Below are 26,659 nucleotides of genomic sequence, written 5' to 3'. Positions count from 1 at the left end.
CCTACACATTGTGTTTTAAGTTTGATCAAAGCTCAATTTATAAGGGGTTTTAGGTATTTTGGCCAAGGTGAAGGCTTAGTAGGGACGGTTTACTCAAATCTTTGTTATTACGAATGTAATATAAGGTTGGTTTGTCTTCTACTCACTCTTTATGTCAAGCCTAAAATTTAAATTCGAACATCTTTCTTTACTCTCTCTCTCTCTCTCTCTCTCTCTCTCTTAAGACACCATTGCTCAAATAATTCACATAGAAGAAATAAAACCTCCCACTATGTTCAACACAAACAATCTAGTCTTCCTATACTCTAGCTTAAAATTATTTGCACTCTCCAACCTCTCTCCTACAATTAACTGATTAGTTTCTCAAAAGAAAGAACTTTTCATGGCCTTGATTTTTAAGATTAGGCTTATAGAGAATTGGGATTTATGCCACAATATAAACTTTTAAAGCCAAACCTATGAGATAGTTGGGACTTATGCCAAAATCTAAGTATCTACCCAAGTTTCTATCTAAAATTCCCAGTTAATAATTTACCCACTTCTTGTATTACAAAGTGGATACCAAAATAAAAGAAAGTCATAATAATTAACTAGGTTTTTGCTAAAATTGTAATTTTTGAGTAATCCAATTAATCTAAACAAGTACATGTTGTCAATCTTCATGTAGTTACCATTGACACTTACTACATCTACTCTATGCCTATAGAGGGGATTTTCAAATTAGTTTGAGCTTGTTCAAAAATGATTTGATTAACCTTTCAAAGATTGACTTTTTTTGCACAAATAAGTCCATAGAAATTGACATGATCAGGAGAACTTTAATCCTTAATTTTATTTCCTTCCTACTTTTTATCAACTCATACTAGGACAGGCGTATTTTCTTAAGAGGGTTTTCGTTTAGACATCTTCACAATCAATGGTCAACAAAAGTGCCTTAAAGCCACATAAGTACTTTTTTCTTTTTTTAGGACTAGTACTAATCTTAAAATTAATGTCCTAAGAAATTGCAACCATACTACAAATTGGAAATTTGTGAGAAACCATACTGAAGATCCTCACGATTCCTCCCCCAACCTACCTCTTGCCACCATCTACAATAGTTTTTCCATTATTTCTAGCTTTACCATCTCTTCTGGCTCTTTTTGGCACCTAAGGTACTTCTAAGCATTGAAGCTATGCTGCTTGCTCTTACTGGTTATGTTGACAAGTGCATCTTTCAATTGTGGTAGACAAAATTTCGAGGTTGTCACCATTTCCATGGTTTTGGTGGCTTGCAAGGGAGTTACATATACCTTCATAAGTTTAGAATAGTATGAACTCACAAATTATAAGAGGGAATAAAGCACTCATAAAACTATAAAAGCAAGGGACACAAGAAAAGAAAAGAAAAGAAAAAAAACCGAAACAAAACAATAACAAACAAACAAACAAACAAACTAGATAAAACAAAACATTATTAACTTTATTCATAGTCTGCATGATTGTTGTGGTACACCCCAACTCTATTGCACACCAAATGAACCACTACTTTGCTGTGTGTTAATATTGCTACTCTGTAGTAAATCAGCTGTAACATGGTGATACTCTTAAAAAATTACAAGTGACTATATTATTTCACATTACCATTGATTAGGCCTTTTGATCCACCGATGTTTTTTCGTTTCGTGTTTGTCACGTGTACATTCAACAAGCATATGCATCCACGCAAATAGAGAGACTCATGCACACAAACAAGATGTGATGCATTTCTCCTCTCCATGTCTCTATTTACAAACCACTGCATTAATAGAGTACATAGGATTTTTGAAATGTAGAGGAGTCGTGCTTAGTTTTATTGCTCACTTTTTTTGCTTCACTGTGATTTCTTCACTCGCCTTTTGATAATCTCTGGCATGAGAGCAAACACACAATAGCAACCTACGACACTTGTGCAACATTGCAGAGTATTAAGCTTTGCTTGGTCCTTGAACGCGCTCCATGGGCTTGGGGTGAACTTACAGTTTTCAACCTGTCTACCTTGTGCAAAAGCACCCAGGTGCTTTTAACGCATAATTGATATCCATTGAAGACAGATAATGCAGATGAAATAGCATACCCAACAGTAGAACATACCCTTTTCTATCTGGTAGATGCATGAAATACAGAAATAGAATGACCATCAGCAACACAGAGAAAACAGGATTCAGGTGAGGCATCATTACATGTAGAATAGTCAATACATAAACTCAGAAAATTACAACCGAGGAAAACTATAAAATTACTCTGCAAAAAGTTCACTGGCAGGATGGAGGCATAGACAAAATTTGAGCCTTCTGACCAACAGCATAGACTCCTCTCCAAGCATAAAGAGTACGACTTCGCTTACATTGTTACACAGCCATGCAGCCTGATGCAGAGTTAATTCCAGGAGCGAGTTTCGCCATTGTAACATCAGCAGAACATGAAGGTTTTGTTGTCAGATTTTAGCATCCTTTTGGCACGAGAGCTTCCAACAACTCTCTCTAGCTGCAAGAAAACATTAACGTCAGTTTGCGTTTTGAATACTACAGACCACATTACTACATATTACTTTCTATGCATGATTATCTGGTTATCTGATGGTGGAAATTTACTTTCATATCTAACAGAAACGAAAAAAAACCCCTAACAGTTTTTCAGTTAAGTCTTCGGACATGCTCTTTGCCTACGGGCCCAATTGTTTACCGCTTTGCGTTGCCTTGGGGACAAGCTTACTTTGAGCATTTTAGGGCTTTCCAATAATAGAAGCCTAAAAGCAGTACTTTTTTCAGAGAGAGAAATAAATGAAATGATATATTAACGTCTTCGAAAGACCAAAATCTGGTGAATCTGATACCGTGTCTGGGTACAGAAAAAGAGATAGTAAAATGAATCTAAAGGTTGTACTAGTTGGAATTGGAGAGAGAGATGTGTTCAACGTCTTCAAGAGGCCAAAATGACCAATGAGACCAAATTGATACAATCTTGGTGGGTCTAATACACTGTCTGGGTACAAAATAAAATAAAAGCTAAAATGAACATCACTGCCCGAGGATGGCCAGCATCGGGCGTTGTCCGAGGATGTACTGCATCGGTTTCTGCAGAGCATCGTCAATGTCCGCCTTTGTAAAAAGTCGTACTAGATGTCTCCCATGTTGTGCTAGAATAGTCTTGATCCTCTGATGCAGCCTCCGTCAATGTCGTGGTGGCCCTCGTAGACGTGGGTGTCTAGCTCTTTCAATCTCAATGGCTCTCAATCAATATACCTCAACTATAGGTGGCTCTGAAGTCTGCTGTGAAGCTTCCTCATCTGATTGCCAAGTCTCTGTTTTTAAGAAGTGATCTCCTTCTGTGAATGTCTCGCATTGTCTAATCTCCTCAAGAGACTCTCCCCGTGTCTGTGCAGCTCTAGCAAAAACAACCTGAGGCATCTCTGATCCTGATATCTCATGACTCTAGCCAATGGTCCAAAGCCTTCTCTGAATAGACAGTGAAAGCGGCCTCGTATCTCATAGTATACCAGACGATGACATGTGTGATGTAACTTTGTCTCTAGCTCTATATGACAAATCTTGGCTTTTGCTGGTATTCTCCTAAATTTGCTAGTCTCAATCTCTAGCTGATGTGCGCATCTGACCAATAGCACATTGTTTCCCATGGGATAAATGAGTGTCCATATAGGAAAGTCTGATCACATATCCATCCTTTGTTAGCTAGAAAAGATGCTCCCTTTAAAAAGCCATCTCTGTGCCAAAGCTCTTATGTCGGCTCTGTCCAAGTCCTCCTAGTGTCTAGCTGAATCAAATCATGTCTGATGAGGCTGGTAATCTCGGTCCCTGCGAGGGGCAAGGAGGGCCATCCAGCAAGTACTGGAAGTGGGTTAGTCTGTCCATACTAAATCCATGTAGCTGAAACCATGATGTCATCTGTGCATACCAACAAGATGTGTCTCCTTGTAAGGCAAGTTGTCAGGAAGACTACAAAGCTAGGCAAGCATATCTATCTTTGGGGAGATAGATCCCAGATACTGTGTATATAAGAGACGGATCTGGTAAGTGCCTCTATGATCAGCGGGGGAGCAGCAAGCTCAGCACAAATAATCTCGTACGGTAGAGAGGCCTTGACCCTAATCATCCAAGAATTCATAGAGACCAGAGGCCTCTCCATACATCTCCATCCATCAGTACTGCCAGCTCGGCTATGGTGGTCTACTCACGGCCCCCATATATGCACCCCATAAAGCATAGCTGAAGTAACCAATTTGTCAAATAGCCAGAGCTTTGTTCGAGGATCCTTAAACTGAATCTGCGAACATATCCTCCATGCTCCCCAAAGCTGCATATGCTCTCGTCAGCCTGGTCTCTGCTACTCTCCTCAAGGAGAACTTTGGACCACTGTAGACCACTCCCAGGTAAGTGTATGCATCTGTATACTCACCCGTATGCTGACCAAATTATATGTTTGGTGAATCTAATACAATGTCTGTGAAAGCTAATAAACAACTAAACATCTAACTAAAATGGGGGGCAACGTGAGTGGGGGGAAGTAGCCTATGGCATGGTGTATAGGGATACATATAAGGGCCTCTCTAGAAAGAGAGAGAGAGAGAGAGAGAGAGAGAGAGAGAGAGAGAGAGAGAGAGAGAGAGAGAGAGAGAGAGAGAGAGAGAGAGAGAGAGAAATGAAATGTTATATTAACGTCTTCAAAAGGCCAAAGTCACCTATGAGACCAGAAAGTTACAATGTGGTGGATCTGATACAAAGTCAGAGTATGACAAAAATGAAATGACAAATGTCACAATAAAATACTATGGAATCCTAAACTACTAGGTGTGAACTAAGCAGCTAGCTGGGATAGCTAGATCACAAGAGATCCACCATCGGTCGCTGGCGGATCTCATCAATCTCCTCCATGGTCAGTAGTCTGACCAGGCGTCGTGCATGTCGAGCCAAAGTGATCCGAATCCTCTGATGCAGCCTCCGCCGATGCTGTGTAGTCCTCCGTCGTCGTGGGTGTCTGGATCTTCCCAGCTTAGTCGCTCGGTCGATCAGTGTGCCTTTGGTGTGAGGCGACAAGCTCTGCTGTGGTAGTAACTCCTCTGGGTGTCCAGTGGCAGCTCTAAAGAAATCTGTGATCTGTCTCTGGGACTAGCTAGCCTCTCCTCTCATCAGGCTCTCTCTGTGTCTGCGTAGCTCGAGCAAAAACAAACCCAAGCATCTCTGATCCTCGTACTACATGACTTTGGAGAATGGTCCAAAGCCCTCTCTGAACAAGCAATGGAAGCGGCCTCGTATCTCGTAGTAGACGGGGCAGTGGCATGTGTAGTGCAACTCTGTCTCACGCTCGATGTCACACAGGGGACATGTCCTAGCCTCTGCTGGTACTCCGATGTATCTCCTAGTCTCGATCCGCAGCTCGTGTGAAGATGTATGTATCTGGCCGATAGCGCATCGTATCCCATGAGACAAGTGGGTGTCCATGTATCTGGGCCTCATCACAAAACCATCAACCATAAGCTGGAGGAGATGCTCTCTGTAGAAAGCCATCTTCGTGCCCAGCTCCTGTGTTGGTTGTATCCATGTCCTCCTGGTGTCTAGCTAAGTCAAGTCCTGGCGGATGAGCTCGGTGATCTCGGACTGTGTAAGAGTCAGAGAGGGTGCATCCAGTGAGTACTGGAAGGGAGGCAATCTGTCTATGCTGAACCCATGCGCCTGAAACCATGATGTCATCTCTCCATACCAGCATGCTGTATCTCCTTGCATGGCTAGCGGTCGAAAGGACTCAAGTGCAAGGCGGGCATATCTGTCTCTGGGAAGTTCCCACATGCGGTGTATGAAGGAGACCGATCTGGTGAGCGCCTCAACCACTAGTGGGGGGGCAGCTAGCTCTGCTCGAACAATAGCACGTGGTACTGAGGCCTTGGCTCTAATGAGCCGCGAGATCATAGAGACCAGAGGCTTCTCCATGTCCCCCCATCCATCACTGCGGCCTGTCCTCCCGTGATGATCTAATGAAGGTCCCCAAATCTCAGCTCTATAAAGCAATGCAGAAGCCACCAGAGTGTCAAAGAGCCTGAGCTTCGTCCGAGGCTCCTGAAACTGAACCTGTGAACACATCCTTTCCAATCTACCCAATGCTGCATGGGCTCTGGTTAGTCTAGTGTCTGCTGCCCTCCTCAATGAAAATGCTGGCCTACTAAAAACCACTCCGAGGTAAGTGTACGCCTTTGTATATTCCACAGTCTCCTGGCCGTATGTGAATGCTGGCGCTGATCTCCTGATCCACTGTGGGGTGGTATTAAATACCATGACCTTGGTTTTACCAAGGTTGACGGACAAACCACTTTCCTGAGCAAACCTATTCAAAGCATCCAAGTGACGTTGCATCCCCTCCGAAGAGTCGGAGATCAACACAATATCATCAGCATATAACAATAATGAAATCCATGTCCCTGCGAAGGGCGGTAGTCTATCCATACTAATTCCATGTACCTGAAACCATGATGTCATCTGTGCATACCAACAAGATGTGTCTCCGAGGCAAGCCGTCAAGAAGACTTCAAAGCTAGGCAAACGTACATGTCTCTGAAGCAAGCTATCGAGAAGACTCCAAAGCTAGGCAAATGTATATATCTTTGGGGAGATCCCAGATACTATGTATAAAAGAGACAGATCTGCCATCTAGTAAGTGTCTCTATGACTTGCCGGGGGGGGGGGGGTGTCGCAAACTCTACACGAATAATCTTGTGCGGTACAGAGCCCTTGGACCTAATCATCCAGGAAATCATAGAGACCAGAAGCCTCTCCATACATCTCCATCAATCAATAGTGGCAGCTCACCTATGATGGTCTATTGATGATCCCCATATCTGCACCCCCATAAAGCATAGCTTAAGTAACCAATGTGTCAAAAAGCCAAAGCTTTGTTCGAGGTTCCTGAAATTGAATCTGCGAAAACATCCTCTCCATGCTCCCCAAAGCTGCATATGCTCTCTTCAGTCTAGTCTCTGCTGCTCTTCTCAAGGAAAAATTTGGATCATTGAAGACCACTCCCACATAAGTGTATGCATATGTATACTCCACTGTCTATTGACCTTATGTGAAGGTAGGTGCAGATTGCCTGACCCACTGTGCTGTGGTGTTCAACACAATGGCTTTGGTCTTGCCACCGACAAGCCGCTATCACTAGTGCAATGCATCTAAGCGTCGTCGTATCCCCTTTCACCAATCTGAGATCAACACAATATCATATGCATACAGTAGTAATGAGATCCATGCCCCTGCTAGCTGTGCTTCTCTGTCGCCTCGCCTCTCAATTTAAATGAAACCTCATCTACATACAAACCAAATATTGTAGGGAAGAGTGGGCATCCATGTTTTACTCCAACACTGGAGTGAATATGCTCAGATAGCCCCTCGGGAGTACGAAATTTCTCCCCTGGTTCTCCTGCTTCTCATATGCTCTCTTGGTTCTCATCCTGTCAATAAATTTCTTTACCATCTCAACAGTAAACAAAGTGCATGTCTGTGGGCATGGCTTCGGAGGGTCGGGTGGAGACTGCTTCCCTTGAACTGTGATAAGAGATGCTACATATGCGCCCCAAATCTCGGTTGATGTGATAGCTTGCGAGGGGGAATAGTCATGAAAAAATCTCCACGCCTTGTCGGAGTTCTGGCATAGGAATAGCTTGTCCAACTCCTCTAACTGAGTAAGATAAGTCCTCATCTTCCGTCGCACTAGGCGCCAGTAGGCAATGTGTGACTGTCTATGAGTAATGACTCCCAAGAGCAGCTGTCTTTGAAGAGTGGCTCTCATCTCTACACTCCTCATTATACCAACTGCTCATAGAAAAAGAGAGAGAGAGATTTGATTTGGTAATAACGTCCGCGGGGGGCCAAAAATGACCCATGGAACCTCAAAGTGATACATAGTCTCCCCTCACGGGGGTGTATGGTGTGGTGTGTGTTATTCTCTTTTTGTGTTCCTATGAGTGTCTTTTGATGCTCAAGTATGCGGGTGAGGTATGTTCCGAGAGCTGTAGGGGAGGGGTCTGTCTTGGATAATAGGTCCGCAAAGGTAGAGCAACCGCTTAGAAGTGGTTGAAAATTAGCTCGGATGTGAGCGTATTCTGGGCATTCCAATGTCACATGTGCTTCATCTTCGGGAGCTTGCATTGTACATGATGTGCATATCCGTTTAGAAGCATCAATTTTCAGCCAGCCCTCTGTTTCTATTTTGAGCATATGTGACCTTGTGCGCATCAAAGAGATGGCCCTTCGTGCCATGTGGGGCATGGGTGTTCGTATGTGGGCCTGGGCTTCCATTGGGTTTGTGCTATAGCCTTCCCAATACTTTGTGTTGACATGCTTTGCAATAGTATTCAAATTTCGAGCGGTGTTGCGTTGTCTTCCACTTGGTGTGGAGGCTATTTAGTAATGTAATTTCAAAATTCAGCATATGTTCTCCCTCCTTGCCCTCCTCAATAGGCATGTCCACATATGTCTCTACATTCCATTTAGCGAACCATTTCTTAATGTCCTGTATGAGGCTCGATGACAGAAATTTGCTTTTTTTTGTTGTCTTTTGCGGCGCACATCCCGTTTCCCATGCAATGCGGGGGATTCGAGTAGTAGGCATCGCTTTGACCTTCATGATATACGTGTACATTTTTTGCAATGCTTTCATTTCTAGTGGTCTCTTGCCTGTCTCCAAGAGTAGCACGGAGTATGGTGTCGTCTTTTTGACCCCCATGTGTCGACATAGAAACTTTTTCTGAACTTTTTCAATTTCATTCCATGTGTGGGCTGAAATGCTTGCTCCCCAGATTTCCACTCCGTAGAGGATGGCTTGCACTACGCATGTCTCAAAAATGGTCGCTTTTATCTCCCATCTTTTTATGCTCCTTTGTGTGCACATGTTTTCAAATTGATAGTACTTGGCATGGCCGATGTCAATTCTATTATGTACGCATTGTCCCCAAGCATAGTTGCACGGGATGTCAATCCCCAAGTACTTGAAACTGTCGACTTTCTCAATTTGTTTCCCTTGATACATGAGGGGGGCGTGGATATCCATCTTACGAGTCTTTACAATCATGAACTTTGTTTTGTCTACATTGATTGATAGACCCACATTTTCACAAAAAGCATGTAACGCATCGACCAATTTCTGTAGAGCTGTAATGTCATGGGCGTAAAGAGCCACATCGTGAGCATGAGAAGTGTAAGCATCCCGATGGCTGGTTCATCCCCTTCTAGTTGAAGGAGGAAGCTTTCTATTTGATCAATGCACAATCCAAAAAGAGTAGGGGAGAGAGGGCATCCTTGTTTGACCCCCATGTTGCTCGAGAAAGCTTTGGACAGCCCTTCGTGCATTTTTAGTTGACATATGACTCTGTCATAGAGACGTGCTACCGCACTCCTGAGATGCATCGGTACTTTTATGCATTCTATCCTTTTCCATATACCCATTCTCGAGACCGTGTCAAAGGCTTTGGTGAAATCTACAAAGCAACAGTATAATGTTTTTCCCTTTAGCCGACTCTCTTCCATTAATACCCTGAGTGAAACAAGGTGATCAATGGTGCTATGTTTTGGTCGAAAACCTACTTGTTTTGCTCGTTTTCCATTTGTCTCTGTCCATGTGCTTATGCTTTGTTCTAAGATGCTTCCCAAAAGCTTTGCCATGCAAGATCCTACCATAATGGTATGGTAGTTAGTAGGCTGATTTACATCCCCTTTTTTGTAAAGTGCTTTGATCCAGTTCTTTTGCCAATCCTCGGGTAGCCCTTGAACAATGGCTTGGTTTAGCATTCTATGTATCCACTCTCTCGCTCTCATACCTGACCATTTAAGCATTTCTGAGTTCAAGTGTAGTACGTCTGGAGCTTTCCCATTTGCAAGTTTCTGTATGCTTTTTTTAACCGTTTCGGAATCAAAGTGGTCTTGGGCATGGAGATCGGTTTGCATGTGTGGCATTTCTTCCGCATTATTATGCACATATAGTTGTTCCACATACATGTACATGTCATCTGAGCTTATGTCCCCCATAATGTCATGTCTCCGTCCTTTTATTTTCAGCAATTCCTTTTTGGGATTTTTCTTGAAGTTGGCTATGGCTTGGCTATGGCTTGTGTCTCCGTGCGTAGCTCATAGTTTCTTCTTTTCCGCCTCTTGAGATTTGTGTAGTCTTTTGATAGAGTTTCCCATTCCGTGTTCGTCGTTGACAGTGCCCGCAATTGTTTTTTTACATACTTGCACTCTTCATCAAACCATGGGTTATGCGGTAGCCCTTTAACATGATTTCCTCGCCGATGCGTTTTTCCCATTGTTTGTTCCACGGCGTCACATAGAGCTTGTTTGAAAATTGGCCATGTTTGTTCAATGTGTGATGGCATGGGTACATGAGCAAGTGCATTGTCTAGATGTTCTACATACATTCTTTTCTTGTCCACTTGCATTTTGTATGTCCATGATCGGGCATGGAGCTGTTTTTGTGCTTTTTCAGTGGGAACTTGTAGCCATACATGGATTGGGGTGTGGTCCGAATTGGCTGACCTCTTCCCAATTGTAAAATTACTTACAATATGGGATGCCTCATATGCAATCAATACATAATCAATAACACTCATGCCTTTGTTGGCCGTGTAGCATGTGCATTCTCCCGATTTTTCAAACTTACTTGTTCCATTGACGGCGATTAGTTGTTAGGATGTCATCATACTGAGCAATGCAATACCTTGCGGGTTTGTTATGAGATCTTTCGAACATCTCTCCCATGTGGGATCTAGTATCTCATTATGTTCAAGCATTGGAGGTGTCATGAGATCCACCATTTGCATTTGCGCATGTGCTATGCGAGTATTCATGTCCCCAATAAGCATAATCATCCCTTCTTGTGCATAGGCATGGATATCGGCATACAAATCCTCGAAAGGGTAATTCTTCTCTACATTGAAGGCACCATAGAATGGTGACTCTCTATAGGGGATGTAGCACCTGGCAATGAACATAGGTTTAGGTTTTGTGTTAAACTTGATCCATATGTACCGGTTATGAGCATCTGTCTTGCAAATTGTGATCATTTTTCTGAGTTCCTCTCGGTATATCACCGTGACTCCTCCTTGTCCCTCATTTTTGTACATGGAATCCGTAGGGAGTGTGTGACATATCCTTCAATGTGTGGTATTCTATATGCATCGTGTTCCCATGTTTCCAATAAAAAGAGAATGTCGGCTTGTGGTAGGACTTCCGTTAATCCTTCTCCTTTATGCCACGGGAAGCCTCTGCAATTCCAACTTGTCACGTGTAGTTCCGCGAACCCATGGGTCTCGCATTGTCATTTTGTTTCCTCTTTTGCTTCCCCTTTCGTGTCCGCTTGGGCTGTTTAACGTCTTCAAAAGGTCAAAATGACATATGAGACCAATCCGTTACAAATTGGTGAATCTGATACCATGTCTGGGCACAAAAAAAGAGATACTAAAATTTATCTAGAAGTTCTACTAGCTAGAACTTTGTGGGGAGAGAGAGAGCGAGAGAGAGAGAGAGAGAGAGAGAGAGAGAGAGAGAGAGAGAGAGAGAGAGAGAGAGAGAGAGAGAGAGAGAGAGAGAGAGAGAGAGAGAGAGATGAAATGAAATGAAATGTTATATTAACGTCTTCAAAAGGCCAAAATGACCTATGAGACCAATCTGTTACAAAATGGTGAATCTAATACCATGTCTACGAGAGAGAGAGAGAGAGAGAGAGAGAGAGAGAGAGAGAGAGAGAGAGAGAGAGAGAGAGAGAGAGAGAGAGAGAGAGAGAAATGAAATGTTGTATTAACGTCTTCAAAAGGCCAAAGTGACCTATGAGACCAGGAAGTTACAATGCAGAGTATCTGATATCAAGTCAGATTAACAAAATAAATTAAACTAGGGATAACAAGATATAAATACTGCGGAATCCTTAACTAAGCGGATAGGTGTGAAAGGCGAAAGGCGTGAATCGCGTGAACTGAGCTATACAATGTGTAGACAATTTGGGAGGGAAGTAGAAATCTATCTGCATAGAGATCCATCTTCATCCGCACTCTGGACGACGAAAAAGTATGGCTCGAATCCTTTGCTGTAGCCTCCTTCGAAACTGTGTAGCTCCCTCCTCTTCTCCATCGGGGTCGTCTAGATCTCCCTAGCTCCAATGCACGGTCTATTAGAATGCCAGTAGTGCGGGTAGACCTCTCCACTGTTGGTTGCTCCTCTGTCTGTTCTTCTGGGTGTACAGTATCTAGTGTAAAGAAATCTGTGATCTGTCTCTGGGGTTGTCTCTCTTCAGCTCTCCTCAATAAAGTTTCTCTATGCCTGTGTAGCTCAAGTAGATATAGCCCAAGACATCTCTGATCCTCATAACTCATGACCCTAGATAGTGGCCCGAAACCTTCTTTGAATAGACAATGAAAACGGCCTCGTATCTCATAGTACACTGTGCAATGACATATGTAGTGTACCTCTGTCTCTGGCTCTAGATGGCATAAGCGGCATATCCTGCTATCTGCTAGTGTCCCTCCGAATCTGCCAGTCTCAATCTCGAGCTGATTTGAGGACGTGCGTATCTGGCCAATGGCACATCGGACACCATGAGAAAGATGCCTATCCATATAGCTAGGTCGAATCACAAACCCATCCTCCGTGAGGTGGAGAAAATGCTCTCTATAGAAAGCCGTCTTTGTGCCCAACTTCTGTATCGGCTCTATCCATGTCCTCCTCGTGTCCAACTGAATCAGATCCTGACGAATGAGTCTATTAATCTCTACCCGCGTCAAAGACCTCAAGGGTGCCTGTAGAGAGTATTGAAAAGGAGGAAACTTGTCCATGTTGAAACCATGTGTCTGAAACCATGATGCCATCTGTGCATACCAGCATGATGTATCCCCATTAAGAGCTAATTGTCTGGAGGACTCTAAAGCCACCCTGGCATATCTGTCTCTGGTAGTATCCCGAAGACTGTGAACAAAGGAGACTGATCTAGTAAGTGCCTCAATCACCATAGGAGGAGCAGCTAATTCCGCTCGAATGATATCATGCGGTACGGAAGCATTGGCTCTAATCAGCCGAGAGATCATAGATACCAGGGGCTTCTCCATACGCCTCCAACCCTCCTAGCCTACAAAAGGTCCCCAAACCTGCACCCCATATAACATAGTAGAGGCAACCAAAGTATCAAAGAGCTATAACTTTGTCCTGGGTTCCTGGAACTGAACTTGCGAACACATCCTCTCCATTCCTCCCAGAGCTGCACTAGCTCTGGTTAGTCTAGTCTCTGCCGCTCTTTTCAAGGAAAATCTCGGCCCAGTAAAGACTAACCCCAGGTAAGTGTATGCATCTGTATACTCCACAGTCTCTTGACCATACTTGAAAGTAGGTACTGATCTCCTGACCCATTGCGGTGTGGTGTTAAACACCATAACCTTGGTTTTACCTAGGTTTACACACAATCCACTATCCTGTGCAAAACTGCGTAGTGCATCCAACTGTCGTTGCATACCTTCTGGTGAATCAGATATCAGCACAATATCATCATCATAAAGCAACAATGGGATCCACGTCCCTGCCAATTGTGCACCTTTGTCACCCTCTCTGTCGATGTAATCAGACACCTCATCAACATACATACCAAATAGAGTAGGAGACAATGGGCAGCCCTGTTTCACTCCAATAGTAGAGTGAATTAAATCATATACCCCTTCCGGAGTGCGTACATGTCCCATCACTGATCTGTACAAAGCCATAATCCCCCAAATCACCTCTATGGGCACCCCCATCTCCTGTAATCTGCGCATCAATCGAGCTCTTGGTACCATGTCAAATGCTTTACGAAAATCCACAAAGGTACAATAGATCCGTCTCCCATGTGCTCTGCCCTCCTCAATGATGGCCCTGAGTGTCAGAATATGATCAAGAGTGGAGAAACCATAGTTACCGGGGAACGCGTTCCATAGGCCCTAGAAGGCCGGAACGCCGTTCCCCCCCCCTCTGCCAAGCTGGAACGCCCCGAAACGTTTTGCCGTTCCGGGTGACCACCTGATACCGGAACGGCCGGCCGGAACGGTCCGGAACGGCCTCGGAACGGCCAACTCTCAAAAATGGGAAGAAATAGGCAGTTTTTTTCAAATTTGCAGTGAAGATTAGGTGTTTTTTTAGTGTGCAAGGACTCAAAAATTAAAATGCACCCCCTCACACCCATTCCCTTCTCAAGCATTATTTGGGTGTTTTTTATGCCTCCCGTTCTGCGTCGTTCCCATTCCGGACCCCTGGCCGTTCCCCCGTTCCGCGAGGGTCCCCGTCGCCGTTCCCGTTCCGCGTTCCGGGTAAATCTGGGAGAAACCCCTCCTGAAGCCAGCTTGACCCTTCTTCCCAATTACTCAAGTGTTGCTCCAGGATAGATGCATACAACCGTGTCAATGTGTGTCCAACCATAATAGTACAGTAGTTCCCAAGCTCTGTAGGGTCACCAGCCTTGCAGATGGGCACAATATTAGACAGCCTCCAAGTCTCAGGTAATCCCTCACACATGGCACGATTGAACAACACTGCGAGAACCTCCATCAGCATATCCTTGGCATGTATAAAGTGCTCCGCTACTAGACCGTCATGATCATATGCCTTCTCGGTCTTCATCCTGTCGATGGCCCTTTGTACCATCTCAGGTGTAAAGAAAGTGCTTGTAGCTTGGCAAGGCTTGGTAGGGTCTGGAAGGGGTTCCTGTCCAGGAACCGTATATAATGATGTCGCATATTGGCCCCACACCTCAGGTGAAGTAATCACTGGGGGAGGGGAGTGTTCATGGAAGAGTCGCCATGCCTCTCCTGAGTCCCTACTCAAGAACATCTGATACAAGTCTCGTTCCATCTGAGCTAGGTAAGCTCGCTTCTTCCGTCGCATAAGGCGTCGGAAAGCAATCCGAGACTGTCTGTAAGTGATGACTCGTAAAAGAAGATCCTTCTGAAGCTGGGCTCTCATCTGTCTGCACTCCTCATCATACCAACTATTCTGGGGCATGCTCCCAGAATGTCGTCTCTTGCCCGGCTGAGTGTGTGGGTACGCCACTGATGCAGCCCCATGCAGTGTCTCAGTCAATAGAGTGGTGCACTCCTCCACTCAGAGGCATGTACCATTTGTGCCAGCTGTGCCTTCCAATAGACGGTCCCAGATCTCCTCTGAATAAACGAAATCAGTCTCTGGTGTGAATGTATAGCGGGTGTGTGACCTACCTCCTGATGTCTGGGTTGTACTATACTGAAATTTATGGATAGTGTCAAGAGAGCATGATCCACTGCTATGCCCATTGGCCTGGCTCCCACTGTGAAATCCTGAATGCAAGGGACAAAGCTCGGTTGTGTCATAACATAGTCCACTGTACTGGCCCCATGTCTATGTGGAAAGCATGTGAAACCGGCTGCTCCAGGAAATCGCTGTAAGCCATTAAGTATGGCTAATCCATGTGTAGTCGTCATTTCCATGAGGTATCTCCCATACTCCGTTTGCTCTCTGTCATCTGAGCATCTGTCAAGTCCCAACTCACCCACATCCAACTCTCTAAGCATCTCATCTGAAGTGTCGTAGAAGACTGTCTGCGAGTTGCCCGTTCGGGCATTAAGGTCCCCTAGGAGAATAATATCACCCTCCCTAGAGAACTCCCAAATGTCATCATCAAGGATAGAGAAAGGCGATTGCCCTCTGGATGCGGCATACATTGATGTACTGGGAGAAAAGTAACATATGGCAATATATAGGAACCGGCCTGTGTCAGCTCTCAGTCTCACCCACATATATCTAGCATGATCATCTCTTCGTACAATATGCAGTAATGGTTGTAGTTCCTCTCTGAATAGCACTGCTACTCCTCCTGAGCCTCTACTCCCATGCTCAGATCTCGCATTTGTCCTGTGAGATGTTTCCCATCTGTATCCCACCACATGTGGCATTACCTGTCCAGGGGCCTGATGAGTCTCTGAGAAGAACACAATATCCTTGTCTTTGAAACTCTCCTCAAATGCACCCACGTTTAATCTCATAGACCCATTACAATTCCAGGTAGCCATCTTCAGTGTGGTCCCATATGTCTTGCACCGTCATGCAGTACGCCGCACTAAAATCACCACCCTTCCATCTTTGTAGAAGGCTATCTTTCCCTTCTCCCTTGCCGCTGTAATCTCTGGCATTACCTCTCTCATATGTGCGAGCTGTGAGAGAGTTAGATCATCGCCGAGGAAAATACCTATCTTTTTGAGAGTAGGCTTCTTCCTCAAGAATTCCTTCTTCTCTTCCAACGAGGGGAAGTGTAGTATGAGAGCTCTCCCCTTTGAAGACTCTCCCGTGCCATCACTTTTCTTACCTACCCTCCATGCCTTTGTGAGCAAAGGCTTCTCCATCCCAATCATGGATGTAAGGCTTGTGACCTCTTTCTCTACATTGTTTATGTCCTTGAGACCGGTCACTCTCACATGCAATGTTCGCATCCGCCTTCTTTGTTCCTCTTCGAGAGTCATGTTGATAAGCGTCGGTGTACAAGGAGTTTCTTGACCTTTTCCTTTCTTGGCGACCTCAATCCATTTTACAGCCTCGTTTGCCTTTTTCTGTGTCCTTGTTATCATCTCCGCCCATGAAGATGTCTTTGCCACACTCAGTTTCTCTTCCTCTGTGATCATCATTACCTGTTCCTTAATTTCCTTGATTTCATCTATTACCGAGGGTTGAAATTCGCCTTCCTCTAGTCCATTGCTTACTCTATCAGCAAGCTCCTGTTTAAGGACTGAGACATCTTTTTTGAGTGCCCGTATCTCGGCGTTTGGGTTCTCCTGTTTGAGGGCTGAGACTTCTTCTTTGAGTGTCTTTATTTCTGCGTTAAGGCTCTCTTTCTCCTTCTTCCACTGTGCGCCTTCATTGAAGACCATCTCAAGGAGGTTGGCCTTCTCCTTCCACCATCCTTCCATCTCTGTTTTCCACTCCTTCATTTCCCTCTCCATTTGTGCCATCCGCTTATTCGTGAGCATGAAGGTTGCCTTCGCTCTTGGCTTGCAAACAAGTGAGACATTGGCGGCTTCCGTGTCGTGTGTAGGGTCTTCTTCAAGTGTGACAGTTTGTGCAACATCCATCAAACATTCATGGCCTTGACATTGATCCATTACGGTGTGGCTCAAAGAATCATTTTCCATTATAAAATTCAAGCTGGACGTGCAGGGCACAGGGCTACTGAGAGAGAGAGAGAGAGAGAGAGAGAGAGAGAGAGAGAGAGAGAGAGAGAGAGAGAGAGAGAGAGAGAGAGAGAGAGAGAGAGAGAGAGAGAGAACCCTACCTGATTTGCTGGGTCTGCGCGCTCTGTACGTCCTCAGTCATTGCAATCCGCCATGTGTTGAAAGATGGGCGCAAAGCTAAGAGAGATTAAAGTCCTGTAGATGCTCCTGCTGTGGTGCCGCGCGAACAGAGGGAGGCTGGGCTGCTGCTACAGTCCCGAGAGAGAGAGAGAGAGAGAGAGAGAGAGAGAGAGAGAGAGAGAGAGAGAGAGAGAGAGAGAGAGAGAGAGAGAGAGAGAGAGAGAGAGAGAAAGAAAGAAAGAAAGAAAGATTTTTAACGTCTATGTCAGGCCGAAATCGGCCTATGAGACAAATCAAATGTACATGGTGTGTATGTCATCCGTCTATCGGAAAGACAAATGAAACAAAACTGATACAAAACTGAATGTAGGTAGTGGAGTATCTGAGGAGGGATGGAGTTCTATCTCTAGGGGTGTATGCATGTCTATATGCTCAAGGTAGTACAATCATGAGAGTGCATCAAGCTATCTAGCTCCATCCTGTACTAATGGGGGGATGTAAGATGTGGTACATGGGCGGGTCTGGTGCCAAGGCTACCCGGATGAAGGCTGTCGGGTCGGCCCTCATCTGAGCCACTCGCTCCTCAGTGGCACGGCGCTCCCGGGCTCGGATCTCCTTGATCTATCGGTGGTGGGAGCTCGCACCCCTGTAGCCTGTGACTCGTGGTCGTCGTCTAGCTCGGTTCACCTCCGCCTGTGGGAGTGTCACTCCCCTCTGAGTGTCTGGTGAGGGAGAGGCGGAAATCCTCTGAAAGAAGTCTGTGAGCTGCGACTGTCTCCCCTCTGTCTGTGTAGCTGTGTGTGACTGTAGTAGTGTGTCCCGATGGCTCTGTATCTCTAGTAAGAAACGTCCGAGCTGTCTCTGATCTCGAGATTCCATGATCTCTCGGAGAGTGGGCTGTCCTCTGAATAAGGCCTCATACCTGCCTCTGATCTCAGTGTATGCTCTGCATCTACATACAAAGTGCTCCTCACTCTCCACCTCCTCTGTGCAGGCTCTGCAGATTCGCTCCTCCCTGGGAACACCAGTATGTCTCCCGATCTCAATCTCTAACCTGTGTGAAGCCACTCTCAGCTGACCAATCGCCACCCGTGAGCTATGTGGCATATATGTGTCCATGTAGCGTGGTCTCTGTATGAACCCCCTAGACAATATGGTGAGAAACTGGTCTCTGTAATCTGACATCCTCGTCCCCAAGCCAGGTGCCTCCCAGACTCTCCTAGTGTATAGCTGCCACAGATCCTGTCTCAATACCAAGTTCCTCTCACTGCGAGAGAGGTGAACATATGGTGAATGGGGGTCGTATTGGAATGGTGGTAGGCTCTCCATGTCAAGACCGTGTCCCTCAAACCATGCTCTGACCTGTGAGTACCATGCTCTCTCATGCCCATTCTCTGATAGCTGTATAGCTGCCTCAAATGATCTACGGGTAAGTCTGTCAGGAGGTAGCTCTCTCATCCTCTGGATGAAGCAAACTGTCTGGAATAGTGCCTCTACAACCATAGGTGGTGTGGCGAGCTCGGCTCTAATAATGTCATGTGGCACTGTCTTCTTGCTGCGGAGCAAGCGTGAGATCATACATACCTGTGGTCTCTCAAGCTGTGTCCACTGGTCAGCTGTCAATCCTGGTGCCCATACCGCCGCCGAGTACATCAAGGCAGGGGTGACTAAGGTGTCGAAAAGCCACCCCTTCGTGCGGGGCTCCTGAAAGTGTGCCTGGTGGCATCTCCGCTCTAGCATGGCCAGAGCTGCATATCCTCGGGTGAGCCTGTCAACAGCAGCCTGCCTCATAGTGAAGGGTCCTGGTAGGCTGGTGAATGTGATGCCAAGGTAGACATAGGAGGTGACTACATCAACCTGTCCTCCTGCTGCTGTGAAGGTGGCGGCGCTCCTCACTGCACTGGATGTGTGAAAGATCATAACCTTGGTTTTGCCAAGGTTCACAGTCAACCCCCTGTGTGTGCTGAATTCGTCCAAGGCCTCAAGATGGCGTTGCAAGCCCTCGGGTGACTCTGAAATCAACACAATATCATCAGCATATAACATGATGTGGACCGGAGTACCTACCAAGTCGCTCCCCTCTCCCCCTGCTCGCAGTATGTGTCGGAGATCTCGTCGATGTAGAGCCCAAAGAGTGTCGGGGAGAGTGGGCATCCTTGCTTAACACCAATGGTGCTAGCAATGGTCTCTGAAAACCCGCCTGGGCAACGAACCCGACCCGTCACCCTCTCATAGAGAGCATATATGGCCCAAATCATCTCTGTTGGTACCCCAATGCTGTGAAGGCGCTGGAAGAGTCTCTCGCGTGGGACTGTGTCAAAGGCCTTGCGGAAGTCCACAAAGCAGCAGTAAAGCCTCTTCTTCCGTGCCTTTGCCCCATCAATGAGGCAGCGCAGAACGAAGATGTGGTTAGTGGTGGAGAAAGCTCGTCTGAAACCTGCCTGGCCTGGAGCTCGTAAGCCCTCGATCTCTGCGTAGCAGCTGAGAGAGAGAGAGAGAGAGAGAGAGAGAGAGAGAGAGAGAGAGAGAGAGAGAGAGAGAGAGAGAGAGAGAGAGAGAGAGAGAGAGAGAGAGAGAGAGAGAGAGAGAGAGAGAGAGGGGAGGGGGGGCGATATGCGATAGAGTTAGGAGGGGGGGGCGAGAGATTTGTAAATTTAAATGGGGGGGGGGGGGGTGATAGACAGGGGGGGGGGGGACAGGCAGAGAGAGAGAGAGAGAGAGAGAGAGAGAGAGAGAGAGAGAGAGAGAGAGAGAGAGAGAGAGAGAGAGAGAGAGAGAGAGAGAGAGAGAGAGAGAGAGAGAGAGAGAGGGCGAGCAGGGCAGGGAGCGCGTGGGAGCAGGGGGGGTAGCGGAAGCAGGAGAGCAGGGGCGGCAGCAGGTGCAGGGCAGGTACGCAGCGAGCGGGAGTAGGGGAGGGGGGGGGGGGGCAATAGACAAGAGGGGGAGGGGGGCGCGATAGACGAAGGGGGGGGGGGGGGGGGGGGGGGGGGGGGGGCAGAGAGAGAGAGAGAGAGAGAGAGAGAGAGAGAGAGAGAGAGAGAGAGAGAGAGAGAGAGAGAGAGAGATGAAATGATATAAATGTCTTCAAAGGGCCAAAATGAACTAAAGACCAAATGTTTACAATGTTGGGTGAATCTAATACAATGTCTGTAAAAGCTGAAAAACAACTAAACATCTAATTGAAATTGGGGGGGGGGGGGGGGGGGGGGGGGTAGCCTATGGAGAGGGATACATATAAGGGCCTTTTTGACAGGAAGGAAGGAGAGAGAGAGAGAGAGAGAGAGAGAGAGAGAGAGAGAGAGAGAGAGAGAGAGAGAGAGAGATGAAATGTTATATTCACGTCTTCAAAAGGCCAAAGTGACCTATGAGACCAGAAAGTTACAATGTGGTGGATCTGATACAAAGTCAGACTAACAAAAGTGACAAAATAAAATACTATGGAATCCTAAACTGCTACTTGTGAGCTAAGCAGCTAGGTGGGATAGCTAAATCACAAAAGTTTGAGCATCGGTCGCTAGCGGATCTCATCAATCTCCTCCATGGTCAATAGCCTGACCTAGGGTCGTGCGTGTCGAGCCAAAGTGATCTGAATCCTCTGATGCAGCCTCCGTCGATGCTGTGTACTCCTCCGAAGTCGTGGGCGTCTTTTTGATGGTAGAGTTAAGTACGGATAACATTTGAAGCAGATAAATCTTTTTGCGGATAACATTTGAAGCAAAAAGACGGATAACATTTTTCTGTCTTTTTCTAAGAGTTAAGTACGGATAACATTTGAAGCAGTATCTAATGGATGTTTGAAGTAGTATCTATGTCTAGACTCTATGTAGTTCCTAGTATGTATGGGCTGAAAAAGGCTAAAGTCACTATTCTTTTTGTTGTTACAAATGTTACGTACTGGTCACGTACCTTAAAGGCCGATCCGTACAGAAGTACGTACCTTACGTACTGATTACGTACCGTACACTCCGTACCTTTCCACCTTGAGATAGGCCCTCTGAGGTGCGTACATGCCCCACTATTGACCTGTATAATGCCATGACCCCCCCAAATGAGCTTTGTGGGTACTCCCATCTCCTGTAATCTGCGCATCAATCTAGATCTGGGTAGTGTGTCAAATGCTTTGCGGAAGTCCACAAAGCTACAATAGATCCGTCTCCCATGTGATCTGTCCTCTTGAATGATGGCTCTGAGTGTCAAGATATGGTCAAGAGTAAAAAAACCTCTCTTGAACCCTGCTTGCCTGGCTGCGCGTATCCTCTCTCTCTGCCCATCTACTCAGTTGCTGCTCATGAATGGATGCGTACAACCATGCCAATGTGTGTCCGATCATGATAGTGCGATAATTCCCAGGCTCCATAGGGTTTCCTGACTTGAAGATAGGTACAATAGCAGATAGGCTCCAAATATCAAGCAAGCCCTCACATATGGCACAGTTAAACATAACTGCTAGAAGCTTTGCTCGTAAATCTCTAGCATGCATGAAGTGCTCAGCCACTAAGCCATCATGATCATATGCCCTCCCAGTCCTCATCTTGTCAATGGCGTTCCTCACCATCTCAACGGTGAAGAAAGCACATGTGTGGGGGCATGGATCGGGGGGGGGGGGGGGGGGGGTCGGGAAGGGGCGATTGTCCACGAATTGTGTACAGAGATACGCGTATTGGCCCCAAGCCTCTATAGAGGTAACCGCGGCGGGGGGTGCTCATGAAAGAGCCACCATGCCTCACGTGAGTCCCGACTCAAGAATAGCTAGTATAGGTCCTACTCTAGGCGAGCCAAAACAGCCCTCTTCTTCCGCCGCACTAGACGCCGGAAGTCAATTTGTGACATTTTGTGAGTGATGTCCCCCAAAAGCACCTCCCTCTGAAGTCTAGCTTTAGTCTCGCAACATTCCTCATCATACCAGCTGTTCTTGGGCATGCTCTCAGAACGATGTCTCTGCTGAGGCTGAGTGTGTGGGTATGTCTCTGCTGCTACATCATGTAAGGTCTGAATCAGTATAGTAGTAAGCTCCTCTAGAGGTCGCCCTGGCTCTTCTATACACAGGCGTCTGTAGATCCCGTCTATGTATACACAGTCCGTCTCCCGCGTGAAAGTATAGCGTGTAGGGGCTGCTGCCTGTGGCCTGTGTGGTACACTAAACTGGAAAGAGATGGTTAGCGACACAAGAGCATGATCCATTGCCACACCAACAGGTCTGGGTCCAACCGTGAGATCCTGGATACTAGAGATGAGACTCGGATGTGCCATGACATAATCCATTGTGCTGGCTCCATGTTTGTGTGGAAAGCATGTAAAACCCCCCGCATCGGGAAATTTCTGAAGGCCATTCAAGATGGCCAATCCATGTGAAATCCCCATGTCTATCAAGTGTGGTCCATACTCAGTATGTTCCCCATCCTGTGATAGTCTGGATAGGGACGTCTCTACAACATCCAGCTCTCTTAGCATCTCCTCTGAAGTATCATTAAAAACTGTCTGATGATGGGCAATCCTAGCATTGAAGTTCCCTAGAATGATGATGTCACCATCTCTAGAGAACTCCCATATGTCATCATCCAAAATAGAAAAGGGGGACTGTCCTCTGGGTGGTGCATACACTCACGTACTCGGGGGAAGGTAGCAAATAGCAATGCAAAGATATCAGTATGTCTCTGCTCTCAATCTCACCCACATGTACCTAGCTTGCTCATCCTTGCGAGCTATATGTATCAATGGCTGCAACTCCTCCCTGAATAACACTGCCACTCCTCTTGAGCCCCGCCCTCTGTGCTCAGATCGTGTCTCCTATCTACAAGCGGTCTCCCATCTGTATCCACTAATGTGAGGCATAGACTACCTAGGGGCCTGATGTGGCTCAGAGTAGAAGATGATGTCTCTCCGACTAAAACTTTCCTCAAAAGCACCCACATCAAGACGCATAGATCCATTACAATTCCAAGTAGCAACTTTGAGTGTGGTCCCATAGGTCTCACACCGTCATGTGGAGCATGGCTCCAATATCAACACTCTTCCATCTCGGTAAAAAGCAATCTTACCTTTTTCCCTTGCCTCTCTAATCTCTGGCATTACCTCCTACATATGAGCGATCTGTGAGAGGGTAAGATCATCCCCGAGAAAGATGCCCGTTTTCTTAAGAGTTGGTCTCTTCTTCAGAAAGTCCTTCGCTTCCATGAAGGAAAAACGAAGGATCCTTTCTTTCGAGGTTTCCCCCTTGCTCCCATTTTTCTTGTTGCCCACTCTCCAAGCTCTTGAGTGCATCGCCTCATGAACCCCCATCAAAGCCATGAGTTCTTTTACCTCTTTGTCCACATTATCTTTGTCTAAGGCTGTCTGTATTAGACCGATGGCACACCGTAACCCATGGGATAGATGTGTATCCATATAGCTGGGTCGAATCACAAACCAATCCTCTATGAGTTGGAGAAGATGCTCTCTATAGAAAGCCATCTTCATGGCCACCTCCAAAGTCGCTCTATCCATGTCCTCCTGGTGTCCAATTGAGTCAGATCCTAGCTAGTAATCTCCACTCGTGTAAGAAAACGATGGTGCATCAAGGGCGTACTGAAAAGGGGCTAACCTTTCCATGATGAAGCCATGTATCTGGAACCATGATAACATTTGCGCATACCAGCATAATGTGTCCCCATGTAAAGCTCACCACTGTTTGGAGGACTCAAGGGCCAGTCTTGCATATCTGTCTCTGGTAGTATCCCATAAGCTATGCATAAAGGAGACTGATCTTATAAGCGCCTCTATCTCTGGGGGGGGGGGGGGGGGGGGGGGGGGGGGGGGGGGGGGGGGGGTTTAGCTAACTCCGCCCTAATGATAACATGTGGCACGGAGGCCTTGGCACTTATCAACCGAGAAATCATAACTACCAAGGGCCTCTCCATACCTCTCCACCCATCCTGAGGGTCCCTAAACCTGAACCCCATAGAGCATAGCTGAAGCTACCAAGGTGTCAAAGAGCCAGAGCTTTGTTAAGGGTTCCTGGAACTAAACCTCTAAACACTCCTCTCCAATCCTCCCAAAGTCGCATATGCTCTGGTCCATCTAGTCTCTGCTGCTCTCTTCAAAGAAAATCTTGGCCCAGTGAAGACTACCCCAAGATAAGTGTATGCATCTGTGTACTCCACAGTCTCCTGGCCATAGGTGAATGTAGGTGTTGATTTCTTGATCCATTGTGGGGTGGTGTTAAACACCATGACCTTGGTTTTACCAAGGTTTACAGACAATCCACTATCCTCCGCAAAGCTATGTAGTGCATCTAATTATAGTTGCATACCCTCCGGTGATTCAAATATCAACACAATATCATCCGCATATAACAACGGAATCCATGACCCTGTCAGTTGTGCACCTCTGTCACCTTCTCTGTCAATGTAATTAGAAACCTCATCTATATACATACCAAAGAGGGTAGGAGACAATGGACAGCCTTGCTTCACTCCAATAGTGGAGTGAACTAAATCAAATATCCCCTCTGGGGTGCGTACATGTTCGATCACTGATCTGTATAGAGCCATGATTCCACGAATCAACTCATTGGGCACTCCCATCTCCTGTAATCTGCGCATCAATCTGGCTCTGGGCACCACGTCAAATGCTTTGCAAAAATCCACAAAGCTACAGTAAATCCGCCTCTCGTGTGCCCTACCCTCCTAAATGATGGCTGAGTGTCAAAATATGGTCAAGAGTGGAGAAGCCTCTCTTGAAACCGGCCTGCCCGTTCCACGCATACCCTCGCTCTCTGCCCATTTGCTCAACTGCTGGTCAAGAATAGATGCATAAAACCATGCCAACGTGTGTCCAATCATAATAGTACCATAGTTTCCAAGCTCCATAGGATCACCTGCCTTGAGGATAGCCACATTAGTAGACAGTCTGCAAGTCTCAAGTAGACCCTCACACAAGACATGATTGAGCAGAACTACAAGAACCTCTACAGCATATCTCTAGCATGTATAAAGTGCTCTCCTACTAGACCCTCATGATCATATGCCCTCCTCGTTTTCATCCTTTCAATGGCCGTCTTTACCATCTCAGTGGTAAAGAAGGTACTCGAAGATGGGCATGGTTAAGGAGGATCTAGAAGGGGTGTCTATCCAAAGACCATATATAAGGATGTTGCATATTGAGCCCATACATCAAGGGAAGTAATCACTGGGGGAGTGGAGTGCTCAAGGAAGAGACGTCATGCCTCTCCTGAGTCTCTACTCAAGAACAACTAGTACAAGTCTCGCTCCATCTGAGCTACGAACGCTCGCTTCTTCCGTCGCACAAGGCGTCTACAAGCTATTCGAAACTGTCTGTGAATAATAACCTCTAGGAGAAGATCTCTTCGAAGCTGTATTCTCATCTCTATGCACTCCTCGTCATACCAATTGTTATGAGGCATGCTCCCAGAACGACGCCTCTGGTCAGGCTGAATGTGTGGATATGCCTCTGTTGTTGCATCAAGCAATGTCTCGGTCAGTAAAGTGGTGATCTCCTCCACTGAGAGTCCTGGCCTGGCTGTTGTACATAGACGACCATAGATCTCCTCTATATAGACAGAGTCAATCTCTTGTGTAAATGTATAGCGGGTATGTGTCCTCCCTCTTGACACCTGAGTTGTATTATACTGAAAGGAGAGTAAAAATGTCAAGAGAGCATGGTCTACCGCTATGCCCACTCGTCTAGGTCCTGCTGTGAGATCTTGAATGCAAGGGATGAAGCTTGGTTATGCCACGACGTAGTCCAGTATGCTCGCGCCATGTCTATGTGGGAAGCAAGTAAAGCAAGCTGATGCGGAAAATAGCTCTAAGCCGTTAAGAATGGCCAAGCCATGTGAGGTCTAGCTCTCTAAGTATCTCATCTGAGGTATCATAAAAAATTGTCTGATGGTTTCTCGTGCAAGTATTATTGTCTCCCAAAAGAACGATATCACCATCTTTGGAAAACTCCCATACGTGCTCATCTAAAACCAAGAGAGGGGATGTCCTCTAGGTGTGGCATACACTGATGTGCTAGGGGCAATGTAACAAATAGCAATGTACAAGAAACTGCCCGTCTTAGCCCTCAGTCTTACCCCATGTATCTGGCCTGATCATCTCTCTGAAAAGTGTGCACAAGCAGCTGTAACTCCTCTCTGAACAAAACTTCTACTCCTCCTGATCCTCTGCCCGTATGCTCTGATCTCGTCTCTCCTTGGCAAGTGGTCTCCCACCTATATCTTGTCACATGTGGCATAAGTTGTCCCAGTCACTGGTGTCGCTGAGTAAAAGACGATGTCTCTACCTGTAAAGTTGTCCTCAAATGCCCCTACATCAA

General features: G+C 46.2%; 2 protein-coding genes across 2 annotated transcripts in view; both read right to left on the bottom strand.

Annotated features, from left to right (window-relative positions):
• Nucleotides 1-2,092: 2,092 nt before the first annotated feature.
• NOF1 (U3 small nucleolar RNA-associated protein) overlaps nt 2,093-26,659 on the bottom strand; it is a 195,449-nt gene continuing 170,882 nt past the window's right edge. The window contains exon 24 of the mRNA XM_086521310.1: nt 2,093-2,505. Coding sequence (XP_086377436.1) covers nt 2,431-2,505 — 75 coding nt within the window. The 3' untranslated portion in view covers nt 2,093-2,430. The remainder of the gene's footprint in view (nt 2,506-26,659) is intronic.
• On the bottom strand, nt 15,782-17,155 carry LOC147448867 (uncharacterized). The gene has a single exon (XM_086522525.1). The coding sequence runs from the start codon at nt 17,153-17,155 to the stop codon at nt 16,103-16,105; it is 1,053 nt and encodes a 350-aa protein (XP_086378651.1). The 3' UTR covers nt 15,782-16,102.

Source organism: Adiantum capillus-veneris, chromosome 10 (genome assembly GCF_014529385.1).
Source record: "Adiantum capillus-veneris isolate H3 chromosome 10, ASM1452938v2, whole genome shotgun sequence".
Lineage (NCBI taxonomy): Eukaryota > Viridiplantae > Streptophyta > Polypodiopsida > Polypodiales > Pteridaceae > Adiantum > Adiantum capillus-veneris.
The sequence above is the reverse complement of the archived record's forward strand: the minus strand, read 5'-3'. Positions and strand labels throughout refer to the sequence as shown.

Bases quoted from the DNA above. Each gene is read 5' to 3' on its own strand.
- LOC147448867 (XM_086522525.1), bottom strand. From the start codon at position 17,155: ATGGATCAATGTCAAGGCCATGAATGTTTGATGGATGTTGCACAAACT.